Source organism: Hesperophylax consimilis, chromosome 7 (assembly GCF_061612785.1).
Source record: "Hesperophylax consimilis isolate HC1 chromosome 7, BYU_Hcon_1.0, whole genome shotgun sequence".
NCBI lineage: Eukaryota > Metazoa > Arthropoda > Insecta > Trichoptera > Limnephilidae > Hesperophylax > Hesperophylax consimilis.
Genome location: NC_142842.1, coordinates 29,367,376 through 29,387,825, shown reverse-complemented (window position 1 = coordinate 29,387,825; position 20,450 = coordinate 29,367,376). Strand labels below are relative to the sequence as shown.

General features: G+C 40.5%; 1 protein-coding gene across 2 annotated transcripts in view; it reads right to left on the bottom strand.

The window, feature by feature from the left end:
* Positions 1–383: 383 nt before the first annotated feature.
* The window catches only part of mgl (low-density lipoprotein receptor-related protein megalin), a 485,387-nt gene continuing 465,320 nt past the window's right edge, over positions 384–20,450 (bottom strand). For both annotated transcript variants that reach the window (XM_089633402.1, XM_089633403.1), the window contains exons 9-23: positions 18,186–18,455; positions 16,384–17,992; positions 15,786–16,045; positions 14,413–14,716; positions 13,521–13,811; positions 11,930–13,111; positions 11,379–11,829; positions 5,317–11,256; positions 5,072–5,230; positions 4,763–4,989; positions 3,609–4,646; positions 3,350–3,511; positions 2,507–2,789; positions 1,620–1,855; positions 384–559 (exon numbers count right to left, since the gene is read on the bottom strand). In XM_089633402.1, the coding sequence (XP_089489528.1) occupies positions 384–559; positions 1,620–1,855; positions 2,507–2,789; positions 3,350–3,511; positions 3,609–4,646; positions 4,763–4,989; positions 5,072–5,230; positions 5,317–11,256; positions 11,379–11,829; positions 11,930–13,111; positions 13,521–13,811; positions 14,413–14,716; positions 15,786–16,045; positions 16,384–17,992; positions 18,186–18,455 (12,588 nt within the window). The remainder of the gene's footprint in view (positions 560–1,619; positions 1,856–2,506; positions 2,790–3,349; positions 3,512–3,608; positions 4,647–4,762; positions 4,990–5,071; positions 5,231–5,316; positions 11,257–11,378; positions 11,830–11,929; positions 13,112–13,520; positions 13,812–14,412; positions 14,717–15,785; positions 16,046–16,383; positions 17,993–18,185; positions 18,456–20,450) is intronic.

Sequence of the window (20,450 nt, the reverse complement as noted above, 5' to 3'; positions counted from 1 at the left end):
AGTGACATTACACTTTTTTAAATTAACAAAAATATTAAAAAGAATGTTTATACAATGGCAATACTGACAAGCTTTTATGTATATCCTCTAGGGTTTTCAATTAGCAGTATGCAATTTTCATTGTACAAACATCCGTTTATTTGTCGTATTAAGTAATAAAAACAAAGAAATAAAGTAAGATAGTTTCATTACATTGTTACATTGCCATTGCCAGTACGTTGAGTAACACTACTAAATGTCATAAAGGCACATGCGGTGCTCTACCAAAATACGGCGTAACCCTTGTCGGGGTTATTGCAAAGATTGGGAACGTTAGAAACACTGATTCGCCAGACCCCGGGGGCTCGGGGCTGGGGGTGATGGCGGTCAGCCATGGCTGGACGCTAGCAATCCTTGTCCTCCTGCACCAGGGATTGGGTGTCCTTGCCGGTGTCATGGCCCGATGGATCGAGCTGGCGCTGCTTGGCACCCGGGGCGGCGCGGGTTTCCGTCGAACTCGGTGACAGGATGGCCGACTCTACTTTGTCCTTGGAAACCTCCGATGGTACTTCGTAAATACCTGAAATAATTTGTGATTAAGTATTTCTGCTGTAAACTGGATACACTTGAGCGAAGGCTACGTTGTGTGAAGAAAGAGAGAAGATATCTGTTATAGAATTACAAAACCATTACAATTGTTCAATCTGATCTAAAATAAAATGAAAATAAGCATTTGTATTGAACTATCTAGTAGTCGCTAGCAGAGGCGGACCGTGACTGAAATTGCCAGCAGTGCATTTCACTTTTAAAATGTACCCAGTGTGCAATATAGATGGAAAAAAATTAATGAATGGGGGTACCTACTGCAATTCATTCTATCTACTAACTTATATTTGTAGAATAATACTGCTACGTCAGCATTCCAAAATCATCTCGAGAGTAAAGAACATGCAATTCATCGTTGAAAATATAACGAAACAGCTTATTGTTACCCATTGCAATCTGTGAATGTCGTAGCACTAACATTGTACATTAGTATTTCTAATACATTCCAGACGCATTGGATTACTCATGATCAAAGTGATGCAAAATTCACTCGCTGTCAAGGCGTTTCGATAATTTACGGGTGCGTTATATATCTACACTGCTCTAACATGTGATTTGACATTAAGAGTGTAATCTGTCTCACTCATGTCACCGTTTTGGCTAGGTCGGGCTGTCTCGATACGGCCCGACGCTGTTTCAGTACTATTCTAAATCATAGTACTGTGCATGTCGGGGTATGCACGGCCCGCTTGCTCTTGCTTGGGAGTCTTGTACTAGAAGATAGCTCAAATAATGATCTGGCGAGAATTAGGACTGGAGCGTACTTTCAATGACTGAGGAAAGTTGTTATGTGAAGACTGAAGACAAGCAGTGCAATGTAAAAATGCACGTACCAAGAAACCGCCTCTGGTCACTAGCTGGTTTTGCCCAAGTTTCAGCCATTTTTTTGTCATTGAGCAATAGAAAAAATTATTTAATTTTCGGCAGTTGAATATTTCAGGACTAAAATCAGCTTTGTGTCAGTTCCTCTTTTGGAAATTATACAAGTCAAGCTTTACAGTTAACAGTTAATAAGATTAAGTAAAGGTTGTTACCCATGACGCCAGATCCATTTCCACCCTGCACTACGGCGTCGTACATAGGGTTGCTAAAGTCTCTGTTTTTGCCAACTCTCTCCAAGTTGTAGGCCATGTCTATGGGCTCTCCCAACGGGAGGGCTTGGGGCACAGGGCCTCCCGCAAACGGAGCCCCACCGAACTCTACGTTGGAGCCCTGACGGAAGGAAACACTCTGTGAGGATGCAAGACTGCCCAAGCCGGTTCCCTTTCCACTGGAACAAATAAATAAATTGTTAAATAAAACAGAGTTAGTTATGTTGCCGAATTGATAACAGTGCTACTAGTTAATGAATTCCATTATGGTTCTGTATTAATAAATTGATAAAATTCTATTCAGAGGAATCAAAAGCTCTTAACCACTGAAGTCTTCTACTTTCGTATGGTGGGTGTCAGAGAGAGACTGAAGTGATCAACCAATAAATAGAAGTGTGTTCTGTCCAAAGTAAGAGTAATTTCCCTTACTTTAGGTGAAATTTGATCAAACTTTTCAAATACTTAAATTCTTTCTAGAATAGACATTGGCTGTCTGAGTCTTAAAAGTCAAAAGGTCTTATGTGAAATAACAATGTCAGTTTTTTTTTTAAATCACATTTCTACCGGTTTATCTCTTGTAATATTGCATTACTAAAAGAGGATAAAAAATCGATAATGGGGATACATATAACTAATCGATGAGATGATGAGATTGCAGGTTTCAAGTTCCTCGGCAATGAAAAGTAGGACTCCTGAGTAGAGGGTAGAGGTTTCGCCCCAGTCTGTCTCACAAAGTTTAGTTAACCTGCTCCATGTTGATTGACATATACGGGCGAGTAGAATATCGTCTACGTTTACAGACATAAAAATTAGCCTTTTAGCTAACTTACAATGGTCGTTTTCTGATGACAAACCAAGCCGCAGCTGCAGCCAATAATACCAATAGAGTGACCACTATCGGCACCACCACAGCTGTGGCTCTCGAGGAGCCCCCTCCCGGCGCTCCTGCGGCCCCCGGTGCGCCCAGCTCACAGTGTGAGCCCTCTACTCCGGCGGGGCAAGAGCAACTCAGGCTTGAACCCTCACTGAGTGAAGATTCATCAGTTTCCTCAGTGCAAATTCCACCATTCTGGCATTTGCATATTCTCGGAGCTGGCCTTGGTCTTTCAGCAGCTGTAACAATAAAATAAAACTTAAGCACCTACAACTTATAAGTCAACAAATTTACTTTGTTAGGTGCATTTTTTGTGTTCCAATAATACAGTAATAATAACTTGTTATAAAGATTCAGATAAGGTTATGAATTATGATATTCGTTTGTTTAGGAAAATGTGTAAACAAAAGAAATGAGATAATTCAACAAATTTTAACTGACAGATAATTTATCTGTTTTCTCAGAAAAGGCTTGTGCTAACAAAAACAACAATTCAAATTATATTACACTCATTATTAATATGGCAACAAAAGATTCTAGAATAATAACTTTTTATAAGTCACGTTTTATGTATTTATGTATTAGGAAAGTAAATATTTTTCCTACATATTTTTGTAAGTTTAAAAAAGACCTACAATATACATTATAGACTTTATCAACAAAAGAAGTCAGAAATACATTTTTATTGTCATGAAAACATGCCACGAGATAACATGAAATGCATTATGGAATACATAAAGACAGAACAAATAATAGAAATGTGTTTGATTGCTTGACATTGACATTCATGTACTCTTACCAGCATCACAGATCACGTCTTTAGTGGAACGTCTCGACAGGGGCTGCTGTTGGTCGGGACAAGCACAGCGTCTTCCTCCCGGTACCAGGAGGCAGAGATGCGAACACGGAGAGTGTTCACACGGGTCTACGAGTGATGTGTTGTAACGGAGGCGATGGTACACTGCAAAAAAACAATTAAGACATTAGTTAACATGAATTACATAATATAATGCTTATTTTTCCCATGTATTCAAATGTAAATTATTATTTATACATACCTTTAACTCCTGATGGATTGACAAGGTCCTTAGCAACAATGACAGGAACACCTCGTCCAAACTTGTCTTGCTTAACCAATTCCCCGGAATCTCTCGTAATCCAAAACAGCGATGATTCAAACACGTCCAAAGAAATGGGGTGCTTCAGCGCTTCTCCTCTTATTATTGTCTTTCTGTTAGTACCGTCGTGTTTCATAACTTCAATAGTATTTAGCTTTGTGTCCACCCAGTAAATGGCGTGATCCATGGCATGATCAATAGTCAGACCGGCCGGGTGGCGGATTCCATCGGTGACCAGAGGTCTTCTCTTTGAGCCGTCCATCCATGAAACTTCGATCTTGGGAGCTGAACCTGAATCTGACCAGAACATTTTACCCATCTGAGGATCGAGAGCTAAAGATGTAGGACTCTCAATACCGACGGAAATAACGGCCCTTCTGTACCTTCCGTCTGTTCGGGCAACCATTACTCGGCCTCTCGGTTTGGATCCAGTTCTATCAGTTTCCGTCCAGTAAAGGTTATCGGCAACCCAATCCACGGCAAGAGCTGTTGGCTTAGAGTTTCCTTTCATATTAAGGTCTTGTGCAAATCCAGTCTTAACTTCTCCATGTTGAGCATTGACCATATACGAACGTTTGATGGTCTTGTCGTAACTGTCAGCCCAGAACACTATCTCTGATTGAGGATTATAATCAATGGCTTCAATGCGTTTCTCAGATGTGATAACGTCTATCTCTTCGTTGTTGTGGATTTCAAAGGCTCTTATTTCAGGTCCGTTGGCAAATAGGAGAGTCACATTGTCATCATTAGCTTTGCAAACTCCAGAAATAGCATCAGATAGTCTGAAACCTGGTCGGCAGTCGCAGCTGTAGGTTCCATTGAGATTGTGGCAAATTTGAGAGCAATGATGAGTGCCAGTAGCGCATTCGTCCACATCATTACATTTCTTCCTATTTTCAGTTGAAATTATATAGCCAGAGAAACAGTCGCAGATATAGCCACCGTCTGTCAGATTTGTACAGTGATGTTCACAACCACCTGGAAAATAAAATGTTTTTATAACTACAAAGTAAAAAAAAAACAAATGACTCTGATTGTTTTAATGACAATGCTAAATTCAATAAATTAATATTTTTTCATTATCTCAAGGTTACCTCTATCAGCAAGGCCGCATGTTTTAGATCTATGACATCCCAGTTCATCAGAGCTATCTCCACAGTCATCGGCAAAATCACACACTTGTGTTTTGTCCACACAGTGTTTATTGGCACATTGGTATTGGCCGAATGGATCACATGGTTTAGTGCGAGCTGCGCATAATGTCATATTGTTTTCATCAGATCCGTCCCCACAATTGTCGATTCCATCGCAAACTTGATATCTAAAAATAAATGCGTAGGTGATGAGTTGTAGAAATATTTTTGGTAAGAATAAAGAAGTCACTTTGTGGTTTTAGAAAGTACCTTGGTACACATCTATGGTTAGCGCATTGGAATCTTCTCAGCGTATCGCAATTGAAATTGGTACAAAGTGCTGGTGCTTCATCAGAATTATCTCCGCAGTCGTCAGTTCCATCACATAAGTCAGATTGGGACACGCACAAATTGTTGGCACACTGGAACCTAGAAATAAATATATCAAGTTAACGTTTGGTTAACAAAAGATAGGAGTGAATATTGAAGTACTCGGTCTATATTTGATTACATACCTGCTTTCTGGACAGTATCTGCCCCCGGGATAACGAGGCGGGCAACCAACTTCATCAGAGAGATCTCTGCAGTCTCTGTCTCCATCGCATCGGAAGTATGCAGCGATGCAATGCCCAGATTTACATTGGAATGTACCATTCTTGCACTGGAAGCCTCCGCATTCAATTTCATCACTATTGTCTCCGCAATCGTCTTCATGATCGCATCGCCAACGAGATGACACGCACTTGCCGTTGTTACAACTAAACTCAGATTCTGAGCATTCTCTGTACTTTCCTTTGCACAGAGCCTCATTTTCGTCACTTCCATCGCCGCAATCATCGGCAAAATCGCACATCCATTGCTTGGGAATACATCTGTTGTTATTGCATTGGAAGTCAGTTTCCAGACTACATTTGGGACAGTTAGCAGCCAGCTCATCAGATCCATCACGGCAATCGTCTTTACCATCGCAGAACAGCCATTTTGGTATGCACCTGTAGTTGGACTGGCCGGGACATCTCTGCCATCCGGTTGTACAATTCCTCTGTCTACACATGTACGCTGGTTCATCAGAGTCATCACCACAATCGTTATCAAAGTCACACATCCACAAGCGCGGAATACATCTTCCATTCTTACAGCTGAATTCTGTGTCTTGGTCGCAAGGTCTGTTGTGGCACATCTGTGGATCTTCATCACTGCCGTCCTTGCAATCAGCATCACCATCACACTTCCAGCTATCCAGAATACATCTTCCACTGGCTTTGCATTTGAACTCTAGGACTGGGCATTCGTGTTGGCACTGTGCTTCATCAGAACCGTCACCACAATCGTCTGTGCCGTCGCAGATAGTAGCCGAGGGAGTGCAGTTAGTGTTCTTGCACTGGAAGGTTCCGGCACGACAATGTCTTACTGGGCACGCTTCCGGTTCGTCGGATCCATCCTTACAATCTTTCTCTCCATCACATTTCCAGAACCAAGGAATACATTTTTCATCGGCTCCGCCACATCTGTGCTGACCCGTGGTGCAGTTAGCAATACAAGTCTTCATATCACGAGCTAGGTAGAACTGGTTAGGGCATGCGCATTTTGCTGTGGTAGCTCCTTCTTCTCCATATCCTTCGATATTGAGGTAGCTAGATTCGTGTGGTGGAGCTATTAGACAGAGATGGGAACAACCGCCGTTGTTTGTACCGCAAGGATTGGGATAAGGCAATTGGCGCAGAGGATGATTGATGTGAATGTCATATGGCCGATGTGTCGTATTGCGTAGAATCTGTAAGTCCTTTCCGTTAAATTTATTAGCCTTGCTTATGGCCTTCAAGTTCCAATCTGTCCAATAAAGGAAGTCATCAAATACAGAGAGGGCGAACACATGAGGAACACTCGGGCCTGAAAGAACGACATGTCGATGTCTTCCTTCCAGATCTGTATATGCGATGTAGTCCAAGTGAGCATCGGCCCAATATATTCTGTCTGTGAAATAGTCGAGAGTCAAGGCGTTTGGCCAGGCAATGTCATCTTCCCAAGTGAGGATTCTTGTAAAATTAGAGCCGTCCATACCCATTTTAGCAATGTAAGCTTGAAGGTGCCAAGATGTGAAGTACAAGTAGCCTGTTCCTGGATGTACGACAAGGGCTCGAGGATCGGCTATTCCTGTCTTAAGAGATTTACGCTTGGTTCCATCAAGTTCAGATACATCGAGGTTTCTTGAATGTCTATCGAGCCAGTACAATTTTCGTCCTATCCAATCAATAGCTATGCCTTCCAAGCCGTGAGAATCATGTCTGATGACCGCCTCTTTCTCGGTGTTGTTAATATAATTTGATCGGTAAATTGTCTTTGCAGTAACATCACAGAAGTACATTGTGTTTTCTTGAGTATCAAAGTCTAAAGCCACAACATTCATCAGATCTTGGTGCATCAGATTGTACAATTTTGCATCAATGGACATATTTCTCACGTAATACTTATTTGTGAATATGACCCACGGTTGTGTCGCATCTATTCTCTTGCAAGTATGCTCATCGACCTGCCTCTCATAGTATTTATCATTACACTTGCAATAATATCCTCCGGGTGTATTGGAGCAAAACTGTGAACATACTCCGGGTGTTTCCAAACATTCATCAATATCTGCGCAAGCTTTCCCGTCGGCAAGTAACTTATAGCCTTGATTGCAATCGCAGTAATAGCTTGTTAAGGTGTCAACACATTTGTGGCCACATTGGTGAATTTCTACTTTAGCGCATTCGTCAACGTTACAATGTAGAGGCTCATCCGATTCATCGGTACAATCAGCAACCTTATTACAAACAAATCGATAATCGATACATTGTCCATTTGTGCACGTGAATTGTCCTGTTGGACAGGTAGAATTTTCTTTCTTACAGTCTACTTCATCTGAACGATCGCCGCAATCGTCTTCCCCGTCACATCTGTATTGGTTTCTGATACATTTGAAGTTCTGGCAAGTGAATTCTTGAGTTGAGCAAGTCTTATATCGGGAATTACATTGTTTACCTTCATCTGAGCCATCTCCACAATCATTATCGTGATCACACAACCAGCCTTTATTAATGCATCTGCCATTGGTACATGTGAATTGATCTTCTGCGCAAGGTTGGGGGGTAGCACAATGATGCAGAGTGGCATTTTCGTCAGCGCCATCAACACAATCTGGATCTCCATCGCATAACCATTTCTTGGGAATACACTGCGCTCTTCCCCAGGATTTGTTTTCTTCGCAAGTGAATTCTGTCTCAGCATCACATTTTCTTTCATTGCATTGATGTCTGTCATCTTCATCACTGTTGTCCAAACAATCATTGTCGCCATCACAAATGTAAATTCTGGGAATGCAATTACCATTGTCACAAGTAAAAAGATCTCCGAAACATGTCCGTCCTTCAGATCTGCAGTATTCTGGGGGCTCATCTGATCCATCACCGCAATCATCATCTCCATCGCAGTACCAAGTAGCCGGGATGCAACGGTGGTTGGGGCACCTAAAACTGTTTTGTGGGCAAGTTCTCTGGGAACAGTGTAGAGGATCTTCATCAGAATTATCTCCACAGTCGTTGTCTCCATCGCACAACCAGTAAGGTTCCACACAGATGTTTGTTTTCTCACACTTATGATGGTTCGGCGGGCAAGTGGTATTTCGAGGGCATCTTTCGTGAGTTTCATCGGAGGTAGTGTTGTCTTTACAGTCATTAACACCGTTACACACTTGGCTCTGAGGTATACACCTATAGTTAGCGCAAGTGAATTCTCCGTCAACACATGGTGGGTAGACACATCCTTCTTCATCGGAGCCATCCTTACAATCGTTTTCGTGATCACATTTCCAGGACTTAAATATACAACGGCCGTTTGCACATCTGAACTCATTAGGGGAGCAGGAATGGAATGTGCAGTATTTAGGGTCTTCATCAGACTTGTCTCCGCAATCGTCATCTCCATCACAAGCCCACATCCTGCTGATGCACTTTCCATTAGCGCAATAGAACTTGCTAGCGTCACATGTCAAGTTCCTTGAAACACACATCCTTCCTTCGTTCACCAGTTTAGTATTGTCGTCACACCTGCATTCGGCAGTGTTGTAAGGACCAGGGTGACAGCTCTGTGCACATCCTCCATTATTCTGTCTGCAAGGATTCTTTTGGCAAAGTTGTCTAGTGAGACTGTAGATGTGTATATCTCGAGGTGAGTCTTCCAGGCGTTTGACCATCTCAATCATATTGGCGCCAGTATGCTTTTCAGCTCTGTAAACTCCTCTCAATTGCAAATCTGTCCAATAAATGTAATTTCTAAATACGGTTATAGCAAATGGATAGATTGTTGCAGAAATAAGAACTTCCCTATCTCTGCCGTCAAGTCTAGACCTTTCAATTTTTTCCCTGACTGCATCTGTCCAATACAGCATGGATTCTTCATAATCAATGGTTAAACCACTGGGTTGGGAAAGATCTTTGTCAATGATTGCTCGCTTCAAAGATCCCGCCATGGTTGTCTTGAAGATTTTGCCAGATGTTCCAAAGCGTCCCCAATCAGTGAAGTAGAGTGTTCCATTGCAAGGATCTAAAACAATGGCTCTCGGTCTTTCCACTCGTGCTATCATGACTAGTTCCGTTCCATCAAGGTTCATGGCATAAATAGAGTTGTTGGAGCTGTCGGTCCAGTATACTTTCTTTTGAGTCCAATCGTAAGCAATTCCTTCGGGATTGATTCCTTTGTTTATGATATTCTTGATAGAGCCACTGTCTGGAGCATTAGCGGGCATCCATCCAATTCTAGCCCATGGCCTGATTTGAGTGAAGAACAGTTTATTATCCGCAAAATCGAAATCAACCCCCACAACGTTTGTCAAATTGCCTACGGGCTTGAATGGCACACCTGTTGACTTAGGATCGAGGTTGATTCCTCTAATTTCTGTACGGGTTGAGAATACGAGGTATTCGTTGACTGTATCACATTTCTTGGGATCGGATGCTGACGCTTGACCAGTTGCACATTCACATTGTTGGGATAATCTACTGAGAGTGTAATCAGGTGGATAGCTGAAGCACAGTTGGTCGCAACCTCCATTCCCTAATTTTCTGCAAGGGTTCGTTTCGTCGGATGGCTGGTTTGTCTGATCGAATATGACAATATCTCTCAGCTTCTGTAGGTTAGTGCGAACCTTTTCTGGGAGAGTTGTGTTACCGGGCAATTTGGACGCTTTATAAACAGTTTGTAGATTCCTGTCAACCCAGTATACATCACCCATGTGAACAGCGATGCCCATTGGGTTGGGAAGGTTGCGCCTGATAACCTGTCTGTTTCCTCCGCTGTAGGATATCTTTTGGATCATATCAAGTTTTGAGTCAACCCAATAGACATCATGGGTCAGCATATCAACTGTCAGATCTCTTGGGTTTGAAATTCCAGATGTGACAACTGGAGTCCAGTTTTTTCCGTCAAGGTATGCCTTTCCTATTCTTGGGTACTGTCCATAATCGATCCAATACAGTAATCTTTTTAGAGGATTGACAGCCATTTCTCTAGGAGCATCAGTTGTTGTTTTGACGAGGACCTTTCTATTGGAACCATCCAGCCAGCAAATTTCTACATAATTTTCATGTGGGAAAACATTGGTGAAGTAAAGATTTCCAGAAACCCAATCGATGGTCAAGCCCCTGATTCCATTGCTACCAATTCCCTCCTTAATGATGTGCTGCAGTTCGGTACCATTTGGTCGTACTCTGAATATTCCATTCCACTGTCCTCTGTTGAACTCTACCCAGTATATCCAGTTTTCAACGAAATGGACATCAACATGCAGAATATGATGGCCTTGTCCAGTGATAGGTAGCATAGCTTCTGCGCTGTCCTTCAAACTGTATCCTCGGGTCATGTCCAGTTGGGATACGACGGCGAATGATTTATATGGCACACAATTGACGTCATTCTCCTTTTTATAGCCAATAGAGCAAGCGCAAACTCGGGAGCCAGCATCACTAGGGATACAAAGCTGTTCGCATCCTCCATTAGATTGCAGACAAGGATGGTTTATCATTTTACGTTTTTGGAAAACTGTCATAAATTTCAGATCACTTTCATTGTCAACGATATTTTTAATATTGTCACCGTTTGGTAAGTCAACTTTGATAATCTTTTCAAAGGTGGGATCCAAAACATATAGTCTGTAATCCAAAACAGCCAACGATTTAGGATTGCCAATGTCATTTGCTTCTGTGAGTAGAGTCTTCCTATTTAATCCTTCCGTGGTAATTACAACCACCTCCACTGGGAATTGTGTACTGAAGTAAATAAGTTTCTTTTCAATATCTATGGTAATTGCTTCTGGTCTGTCAATGTTTGTTACCAAAACCATTGGTTTAGATCCATCCATATTAACTTTGCCAATTTTGGCAGGAACACCAAATCCTCCTTCGTCAACCCAGTATAATTTTCTGAAAGATAATAAAGGAAACCGATTAAAAAAGATAAATATATATTTAGTAAACTGCCTGACAAACAGTGTATTAAGTCAATGAGTAATATTGAAACAATGACAAAATAATGTTAAGCCTACCCTTCAGTTGGATCCAAACAGATGCCCTTGGGTTTGGCGACGGAAGTAGCGTTGCCATCATTTGCTAGAATAATGCTTCGGTGTTTCACTTTGCCATCCACTCGTACAACTTCAATATTGCTAGCGATCCTATTTCCCAGGTAGATGTTCCTTCCCAGCCAGTCAAAGGCAATTGTCGATGGGGCACCAACAATTCCTGTATCAGCTGTGAGGAATTCAGTTTTGTTTCCACCTCCGTAGGGAGTTGTGAATAGTGTGCAGTTTTCATCATCTTCATTTTCTCCAGTTGTGGATTGAAGCCAGTAAAGTTGGTGAGCTTGTCTGTCATAGTCTAGTTGGGAACCTCCGTGGAGTCCCACCACTGGAGCCAGAAGTCCTGCCCTTCCATTTCCATCCAAAGATACATCCACTATTTGGGATCCCCTCAACACCATAAGGTAAGGAGTTTCCTCTGTAAGAATAAATTAAAGTTAGACCAAAGTACATGGAACTAAAATAATTAGCATATAATATACGATGAATGTGTTTTCGTATAGAAAGATTATTGTTACCTTCTGTGCAGCGTCCATCACTTTGCAACCTGAATCCTGGTTTGCAAATACAAGTGTAGCCTGGTGTTGGGTTAGGACTTAGGAGACATAAGTGCTGGCAAGCTGTCTTGGTACAAGGAGACGTGTAAAGAGGCTGCAGGGAAGGATGATGCACATGAATTGACAATGGCTGAGAAATCAAGTGTGAAACAACAGTTTGATTGTTTCCCTTGAATTTGTGAGCAGATAAAACTCGGTTTAGCTGTCTGTCGGTCCAATACAATGTCTCTTCGAACAATGTTAGGGAATGAGGATGCAAAAGGTAGTGACTGCCGGCTAATACTTGCTGCCTGCCTGTTCCATTGTAGTAGCAGAAATCAATGAAGTCCAGCTTAGAATCGGCGAAATACACCCTTTGTGTGGCAGTATCTAAAGTCAATCCATTAGGCCAGTATATTTTGGTGTTGATGATAACTCCTCTTTGAGTTCCGTCCATTCCGACACGCTCAATCCTGGGATGTTCTCCCCAGTCTGTCCAGAAGAGCCAGCGTGCATCGGGAGCAGGATCTAAGCACATTCCACGAGGTTGTGTGATGTTACCGTTCAACAATGCAGTTCTCGCAGATCCGTCTTCTTTTGCAACTTCAATAGTATTCAGTTTGCTGTCGAGCCAGTAAAGGTTTCCACCGATCCAATCGTAAGCCAATCCCTCCACGAGATCGAGGCCAGTAGAAATGACAACCTGAGGCTCGCTTCCTCTGTCTAATCGAGATATCTTTTTAAGTTTCATGTCTGACCAGAAGATGGTGCCAGTGTGCATATTAGAAGCGGTAGCCACTACATTTTCCACAATAATCGGAACTCTTTCAAGACCTTGTTCCTTAAGATCTGCTACAAGAATGGAATGCCTGTTTGAAATAATTAGGAAAGCGGAAGAATGATTGAGAGCTTTGCACGAATGTTTATCTCCACCCAGAACATAGCCATCAACACAAGTACACATGTAAGAACCCTTTGTATTGGTACAAGATTGCGAACAGAGGCCAGGAGGCAGACATTCGTTGATATCTTGGCAAGCGAATTGATCAGCTTGTAATTCTTCTCCAGGAGGACAGAGACACAAAGCTCCTGTCGGTGTTTGCTTGCAAGTGTTTGAGCAGAGTCCCGCTTGATGATGGCATTCGGCCAGATCACAACCTTCACCTAAAAGCAAAACAAAAAGCACAAAATTTTACCTACATGCCGATCACTTTTATTTAAGCAAGGTCAGATTCATAGTCAGTATTATATGTAAATTCTTCTAAATCAATTTACCAAAATCAAAGAACAAATTTTTCGAAATACATTCTTTTCTTCGGCATAAATATTCAGTGATTAAATTTTTCAGGATCGAACCATGTGCTTTAAACACGGAAACCCAAGTAATTTTTCCACTGCAAAAAAATTGATGAAATTGGAAGAATTGAATGGTAGAAGAAAACATAGTGGAGGAATCAGTAGATTCGAAGAATTGATTTTCGAAAAACTTATTTTGAAGAATTGATTTCGAACAAAAAATTTTAGATACCCTGTTACGGTGGTGTAAATGAAATAATAATGTATGAAAATTTACCTTCATCAGCACCATTAGGACAGTCTTGTTTTCCATCGCATACTTGCGTCATATTCACACAGCGGTTGGTGACATTGGGACATTGCCACTCTCCGACGCCGCACCTGAAGGGCGGTGGCACGCAAGCGTGAATGTAGCTCTCGTCTGAGTTGTCACCGCAATCGTCCTTGCCGTCGCAAATGTAGGCCTTGAATACGCAGTTGGTGTTGTTGCACTTGTAGAAGTTGGGAGCGCAGTCTATCTGGCCGCAGGATGAAGGCTCATCCGAATGGTCGTCACAATCGGGAGTTCCTACAAAATAAGCAAATACATATTGTAAAATTATTTAATAAACAGTCGTGAAATGCATGGCAATTCGAAAGGAACTACATTTATTCATTTATTCATTTACTCAGGCATCCTCATTTAAGAAATTCTCTATTGTGTGACACATTGTGTCAATCTTTAAACAATTGTGAGATCCACCTTAACTTGAATCCGGCCAAATAACACACTCCTTACGCAGATGGCGTTAAGGTTGATATTTCCACTTAACACCAGCCGCCGGTTTTGATTGATGAGTTCAGGTAAAAATAATATTAAACTGTTTTCTGATCATAACCTAAATTAATTTCTCACATTATACAATAAAACCATATATGAAAAAGGGTTTGTAAGTAAGCAATTTTACCCTTTTTTATTGGCCTGATACTTCTAGGCTTGTAAAGAGACTAAAAATATTTCAATTCCAGCTAAGTCATTCATCTTTGTACAAGCAACATTTTCTGCCTATAATGATTTTACCTTGTAGGAGTGTTTCAAATAGGTTAGTTGTAGGTAACCCGGGAATGTTCGTCTTATTTAATAAAAGAAATGTTACTTAAATCAGTAGGAAAATGTATAATTTCCTCACCATCGCAATGCCATGTCCGCGGGATACAAATTCCTGACGACGCACACTGGAACTGTTTCTCAGTATTGCACTGATCGGGTGCAATCGAAGGACATCCCAACTCATCGCTTCCATCATTACAGTCGGGTATCCCGTCGCACTTGTAGGTCTCCTGGATGCACTGGCGTAGGTCCGCACACTTGAACTGGTTGGGGAGGCAGGTGATGGGGGGACAGTCGACTTCGTCCTGCTTGTCGAAGCAATCGTCGTCTCCGTCGCAGACCCAGGATTGAGGAATGCAGTGGCCGGTTCGAGGACAGGTGAACTGGAAGAGAATATTACGTGATTGTTTGCAAATGGTTTGAAGACGGTACAATAGCAAAATAAATAGATAAAAATATAGTACCACTACAATGTTAACATATCAAAATAAAGAAAAAGTTGTAAAAAAACATGGTTAAGTAATTTGTACAAAGGAAAATTTGAATGGTGAAAAATGTTTTTTGATAGTTATTTTTTTAGAATTACGACACAAGTGCCATTTACAGGCATGAAAGTTATAGACAGTCATAGTACAATATGGAAAGAAAGGAAAAATATAGTATTATTTAAGTTAAGAAGAAAAATGAATAAATATTAGTACAGTTATTAAAAGAATAAAAGAAGAAACAAAAAACACAAGACATGTAATGAGATCACTGCATAGCAAAAAATTTTAACAGTGCATATAAATGCACTGTTAAAATTTTTAATCAGTATAGATTTTTTGGGGATGTGGTAAAGAAAAAATGAAAATAGGTAGGTTGTGATGTCACAGCGTTCATTTTAGTCAGTAGCGCGGTTGTGAGATGACTCCGGACCGATGACGTAGTTGGTGGATGTAGATTGATGGAGGATTCCCAGGCCGAAGATCGACACCGCGTCGGTGGACATTATCAGCGGCGAATCCTCCAGAAAATCACACCAGGTGTAATTGGCAATGACGGCAGTGGAAGTGGAGTGGTCGAGGCGATAAAGTCGGTGGCTCAACACCGCGTTGGTGGAGGCCTTGTGGATGGACTAGTGGATGTATTCAGCACTGGCGAAGACGTGGAGTCTTCCGGCTACTCCAGTGTGAAACAGGGTTGTATCAGATGCGCGGGAGACGAATAAAATAAGAAATATGTGTTTTTGAATTTTAGAATGTTACCAGTACACTTCCGAAATTAAATTATGTACCTATATTGTAAAAAAGACATGCAAATTTATAACCGCATTTGTCAAATCACCACGCAAGTCGTACTGAGAAACAATTCAATGACAGTAGTTTGTACATACATAGTCATGTATCCAGAGAAAAGAAAAATAAGGATTTTCAAATGGAAGCCAATGATCCTAAAATGTCACATGTTTACCTGGAAGTATGCGCAAGTCTTTTCTGCGCAGAAATCTCCTTCATCCGAGCCATCTCCACAATCGTTTTCCGAGTCGCACTTCCAAGTGTTGGGGACGCATCGGCCATTCTCGCACTGGAACTGGGACGCGCCACAGGTCACGTTGACACAGCCCGTCTCGTCGGAGAAATCTCCACAGTCATTCTCAGAGTCGCACTTGAAGTTCATCGGGATACAACGGGAAGATTTACACTGGAATTCGTTAGAGCCGCACGTAGGTTCTACAAAATCAAATAAAAGTTATTAAAAAAAATAATGATAATATATATAGCAACATCAATATCACTTGTTTTTCAATCTTCCCTATTTTTTTTTTAAATGGCTTTAATTAGACACTCAATGAAATCCATCTGTTGGGTTATAAAGAGACATTGTAAGTAACTTGGACGAATTGGAGAATGGCATGTGAAGGCGTGAGAAATGGACACGAATTGCTAGGGAATGAAGGCAGTTAAGAGCATTTGTGGAGGAGGCCAAATCCTACTCTAAAAAGTAGCGCCATGATGATGAGTTATAAGTTATAAGTAGGTACATACAAAGTTTGGAAATAGGAACTTACTTGTGCAATTTTGCTCTTCATCACTATTATCCAAGCAATCATCATCTCCATCGCAAACCCAACTCTTTGGTATACATCTTTGATTGTTGCAAGTAAAGTCCCAAGCATTAGGGCACGGTTGTACTGGAGGCTCTGAATTAGGATCTGCTATACACTTGAATCCTTCATCATCCAACTTCTCTCCGTATGGACATCCGCATCTAACCATCAAACCACCTGAGGTATCGTTTAAAGGCACAGCGAAACACATCTTTTCACAGTTGCCATTGTTGATTGAGCAGGGCTGCAGCCTGTCTACTCTTTGAACTTTTTCACTGTAAACCTTCACACCGTACAGTCTGTTTGTCTGTGGCTCCCTTACCATTGTCTCTTCCTGTTCTCCCGTGAGCTTGTGCAACCTGATTATGGCATCAAGTCGCCAGTCTGTTATATACATGAAATCTTGGTGAATAACTATTGAGAATGGATGCCTTATGAGTCTAGAGTTGACCGTCTTTACATCTGTTCCGTCCAAGTTTGCGTGTTGCACGTGATCCAAAAGGGCGTCACACCAGTATACTCTGTCTGCTTCGAAGTCGATGGATAAGCCATTAGGCCATCCAAGGGTAACATTTTTGAAAACAATCAAACCAGTTCCGTCTGAATTAGCTCTGCTGATGTTGGCAGGGCGATCCCATTCTGAGAAGAATATGAATCCTTTATTAGGATGAATGACAATAGCTCTGGGCCTCTTGAGATTCTTCAGAAGCGTTCTTCTGTAGGTAACATTTCGAGTTGAAAGAACATTCAGTGTACCCTTGCGGGAGTCAATGTAGTAGAGGTTCTTGGAAACCCAGTCCACAGCTAATCCTTCAACACCTTCATTTTGTGAAGCCAGAACAATTTCTCGAGAAGTTCCATTTCTGTGAACTCTGTAAATGACATCTTGTAGAACATCAGAGTAATAGATGTGTCCATCTCTGGCATCAAAGTCCAGTCCCACGAACCTTGCTCTTCTTGACACTACAGGAAGAATCGCATCACTGAATCCTTCAATGACAGGGTTCAATACCTTTCCTTTAATAAATCTCTGTTGGGAGTACATCAAAAATTCAGTTACCAAATTGCAGTTACGCAAATCAAAGTCAAGTTTCCATCCTATGTTGCAGGCACACCTGTATCCTAAGCCTCCTCCTTGAATAGCTGTGACAATACACATTTGAGCGCATCCACCGTTATTGTTTCCGCAAGGATTGTTGGCGTACAATTGCTTTAATCCGTGAACAACCTTAATAGCCTTTGGATCTCTAATATCTTTCATTTTGTATATGGATTGAATGCTATTAGCTCCTTCAAATTTATCCACAGACATAATTCCTTGCTTAGTTCCATCTGACCAGTATATCCTGTTTTCAAATAACGCTAGCCTGGATGGGCTGGGAACGGGTTGTCCTCTTAATACTAAAAATCTGTGTTGTCCATCGTAGTCTACTGTTTCAATATAATCTAGTAGGGAATCGCACCAGAATACTCGTTTGGCGATGATATCTACGGTAATGCCAGATGCCTTGTATGCTGCTTCAGAGACAATAGACTTAGCATGAGTACCATCCATATTGGCACGGAGAACCTACAACAGAATAAATCAAATACAATATTGTAAGTAATGTAATCAATTTATATTTATACCAAGTTCTTAACACAAATAAATAGATGTTGGAATACACATAGTACGTATTTTTGAGACTCTAGAGAGTCGCGCTTGTGACGGTTTATGCATATCCAATTTAATTCAGAAAAAAAATAATAAATGACATCTTTACCTGACTGCTATCAGCCACAAACATAAGTCCCATGGTCGGATCGAGAGCCAAATCGGATGGATTAGTCAGGTTTGAACCCAATACAACGGCGTGCCTTCTTCCGTCCAGCTCAAACACATCGATCTTCTGTCCAACGGCATCCGCAACGTACAGTTTATCACCAACCCAGTCCACGGCTAGGGCGACTGGCGACCATGTTCCAGGAATGGTTATGTCATTGTCAGCATAGCTAGGGATTCCAGCTGGAGAGTTCAGTGATTGTATGTGTACCTGGAAGTAAAGAGAAGTATTTAATTTGTGCTTTTAGAAAAAATCATGTTCAAAGTTTGTCAGAAAATTAAGAAACAATTACCTAACTGTTTCAAACTCGGGCAAAAAGGACTCATAGGAAAGCTACACAATCTCAACAATAAATCGGATTATCTGTTTGAATGTTAGTACATAATAAAAATTCTTAAAAAAATAAGCTCTGGCATCATGAAGTCTGCACCGCTTTTCTATTAGGAATTTTTAGGAATTCCCATCATGTGCTTTGAAGCTTTTAAGTCTTCATTTGATGGTCAACAATTAGGCAAAACACCACATTTTTTTATTTCATGTTTTCCAATTAGGAACTCCAATGAAAAATATTCAGGCTTAAAAAAAAATCATATAGATCGACAATAGTCGATTCTCATTAATATTATCATTTATTTATTTTATTATAATCATTATTATCCTGACGTTGAGGACACTACATTATTTTATTTTCTCAATGAACATGATTGTATAATTTTGGATCCAGGTAGAAATTTAAACCCACTTGTTTCGCCAGAAATGTTTATTGCAGAAGAGGAAGAAAATTATAAATCAACCTATTTATTGACTTTTAGCAGGGGAGCATTTATGGCGACATCTATTGAAAAAACTATCAACTTATTTATTAACTTCAGTCCGTTGGAAAGGCAAGCATCTACACACAGCGACATCTATGCAAAGCCAACCAAACTCCAATTTCTAACATAAACTCCCCCCGAAAAAAGGATTGGAGGTCATTTTTTCTGAAACAAACCCCAAAACATAAGAATAAAAATTAAGCAGCTAAATATCTACATATATGCCAAAATTAATTTGGAAGAAACAAAAATAGTAATTATTTACTATTACTGTTAATACAAAAAAAATTGATTAACAATAAATATTTGAAATAATAGGTAACCTATTTCTAAGCATAAGTTTAAACATAAGACTACTCTAAAAACGAAATGACAATTTCAAACTAACTAAAATTATACAAATTAATTATGAGATTAAAATTATTACTTTCGTTCAAATCAAATTCATGCAATTCACTAAGCTATTCTATACTATAATTTAACAACTAAGATAATTCCAATAACCTTGTTCTAACAGAAATCATAACAATAATCAAACATAAAACAAATAATATAGACAACACAACATGGAGCGCTGGTTTCCTGGTCATCCTTCTTAAGGGTTTGTGTTTTTCTATAGTTCATTACCACATTTATAATTAGTTTCTTCAGATGTATTTGTGTAGTTTGAAATTACATATAGCCAGCAGGCTATCTCGGTTTATAAGCGTTCATTTTTAAAGTGTTTTTTTTTTTTTTTCTTGGTATATACGGATCTACAATCCTTTTTTTTATTTTGTACATTTTTTATCAAACTCGCAAGTTTTATTGTTATCCACTTTTTTATGCACTGTTTTTACCTTTTATTTATTATTATTTCTTCCTTATCTTCTTTTAATTTATTATTATTATTTTTTATTTTTATTTATGATAATACACAAAAATTTTATATTGTTTTTATCACGAAACTTTTTATATTGTTTTGCACAAAACCTTTTTTTATTTTGCGCTTACTCAGCGTCTGGTCCGTTGGGTGGGGGTGTCGACATTTTCAACTCCTCGTTGTCATCTATTGGCAACAGACAGATCTTTGATATGGCCCTCTGGATGATGCCTTTCGACGTGATGATGGTCGCCACGCGAACTCTTCCATCAGCGCCAGGATGAACGGCGCTCACACGTCCCAGCCTCCAGTAGCAAGAAGGGACGTTGTCCTCCTTTATTACGACCATGTCGCCAGACCGCATCTGCCTTTGATTCCTATTGGTCCATTTGCTTCTGGTTTGAAGTTCTGAAGATCCCCTCTGATGTTGGATGTTGAAGATGTTTGCTGGTTCTTTTATCATCCGCGATTCAATCGATAATACGGATGCGGCACGAAGGTCCAATGTATAATTTTGGATCCAGGTAG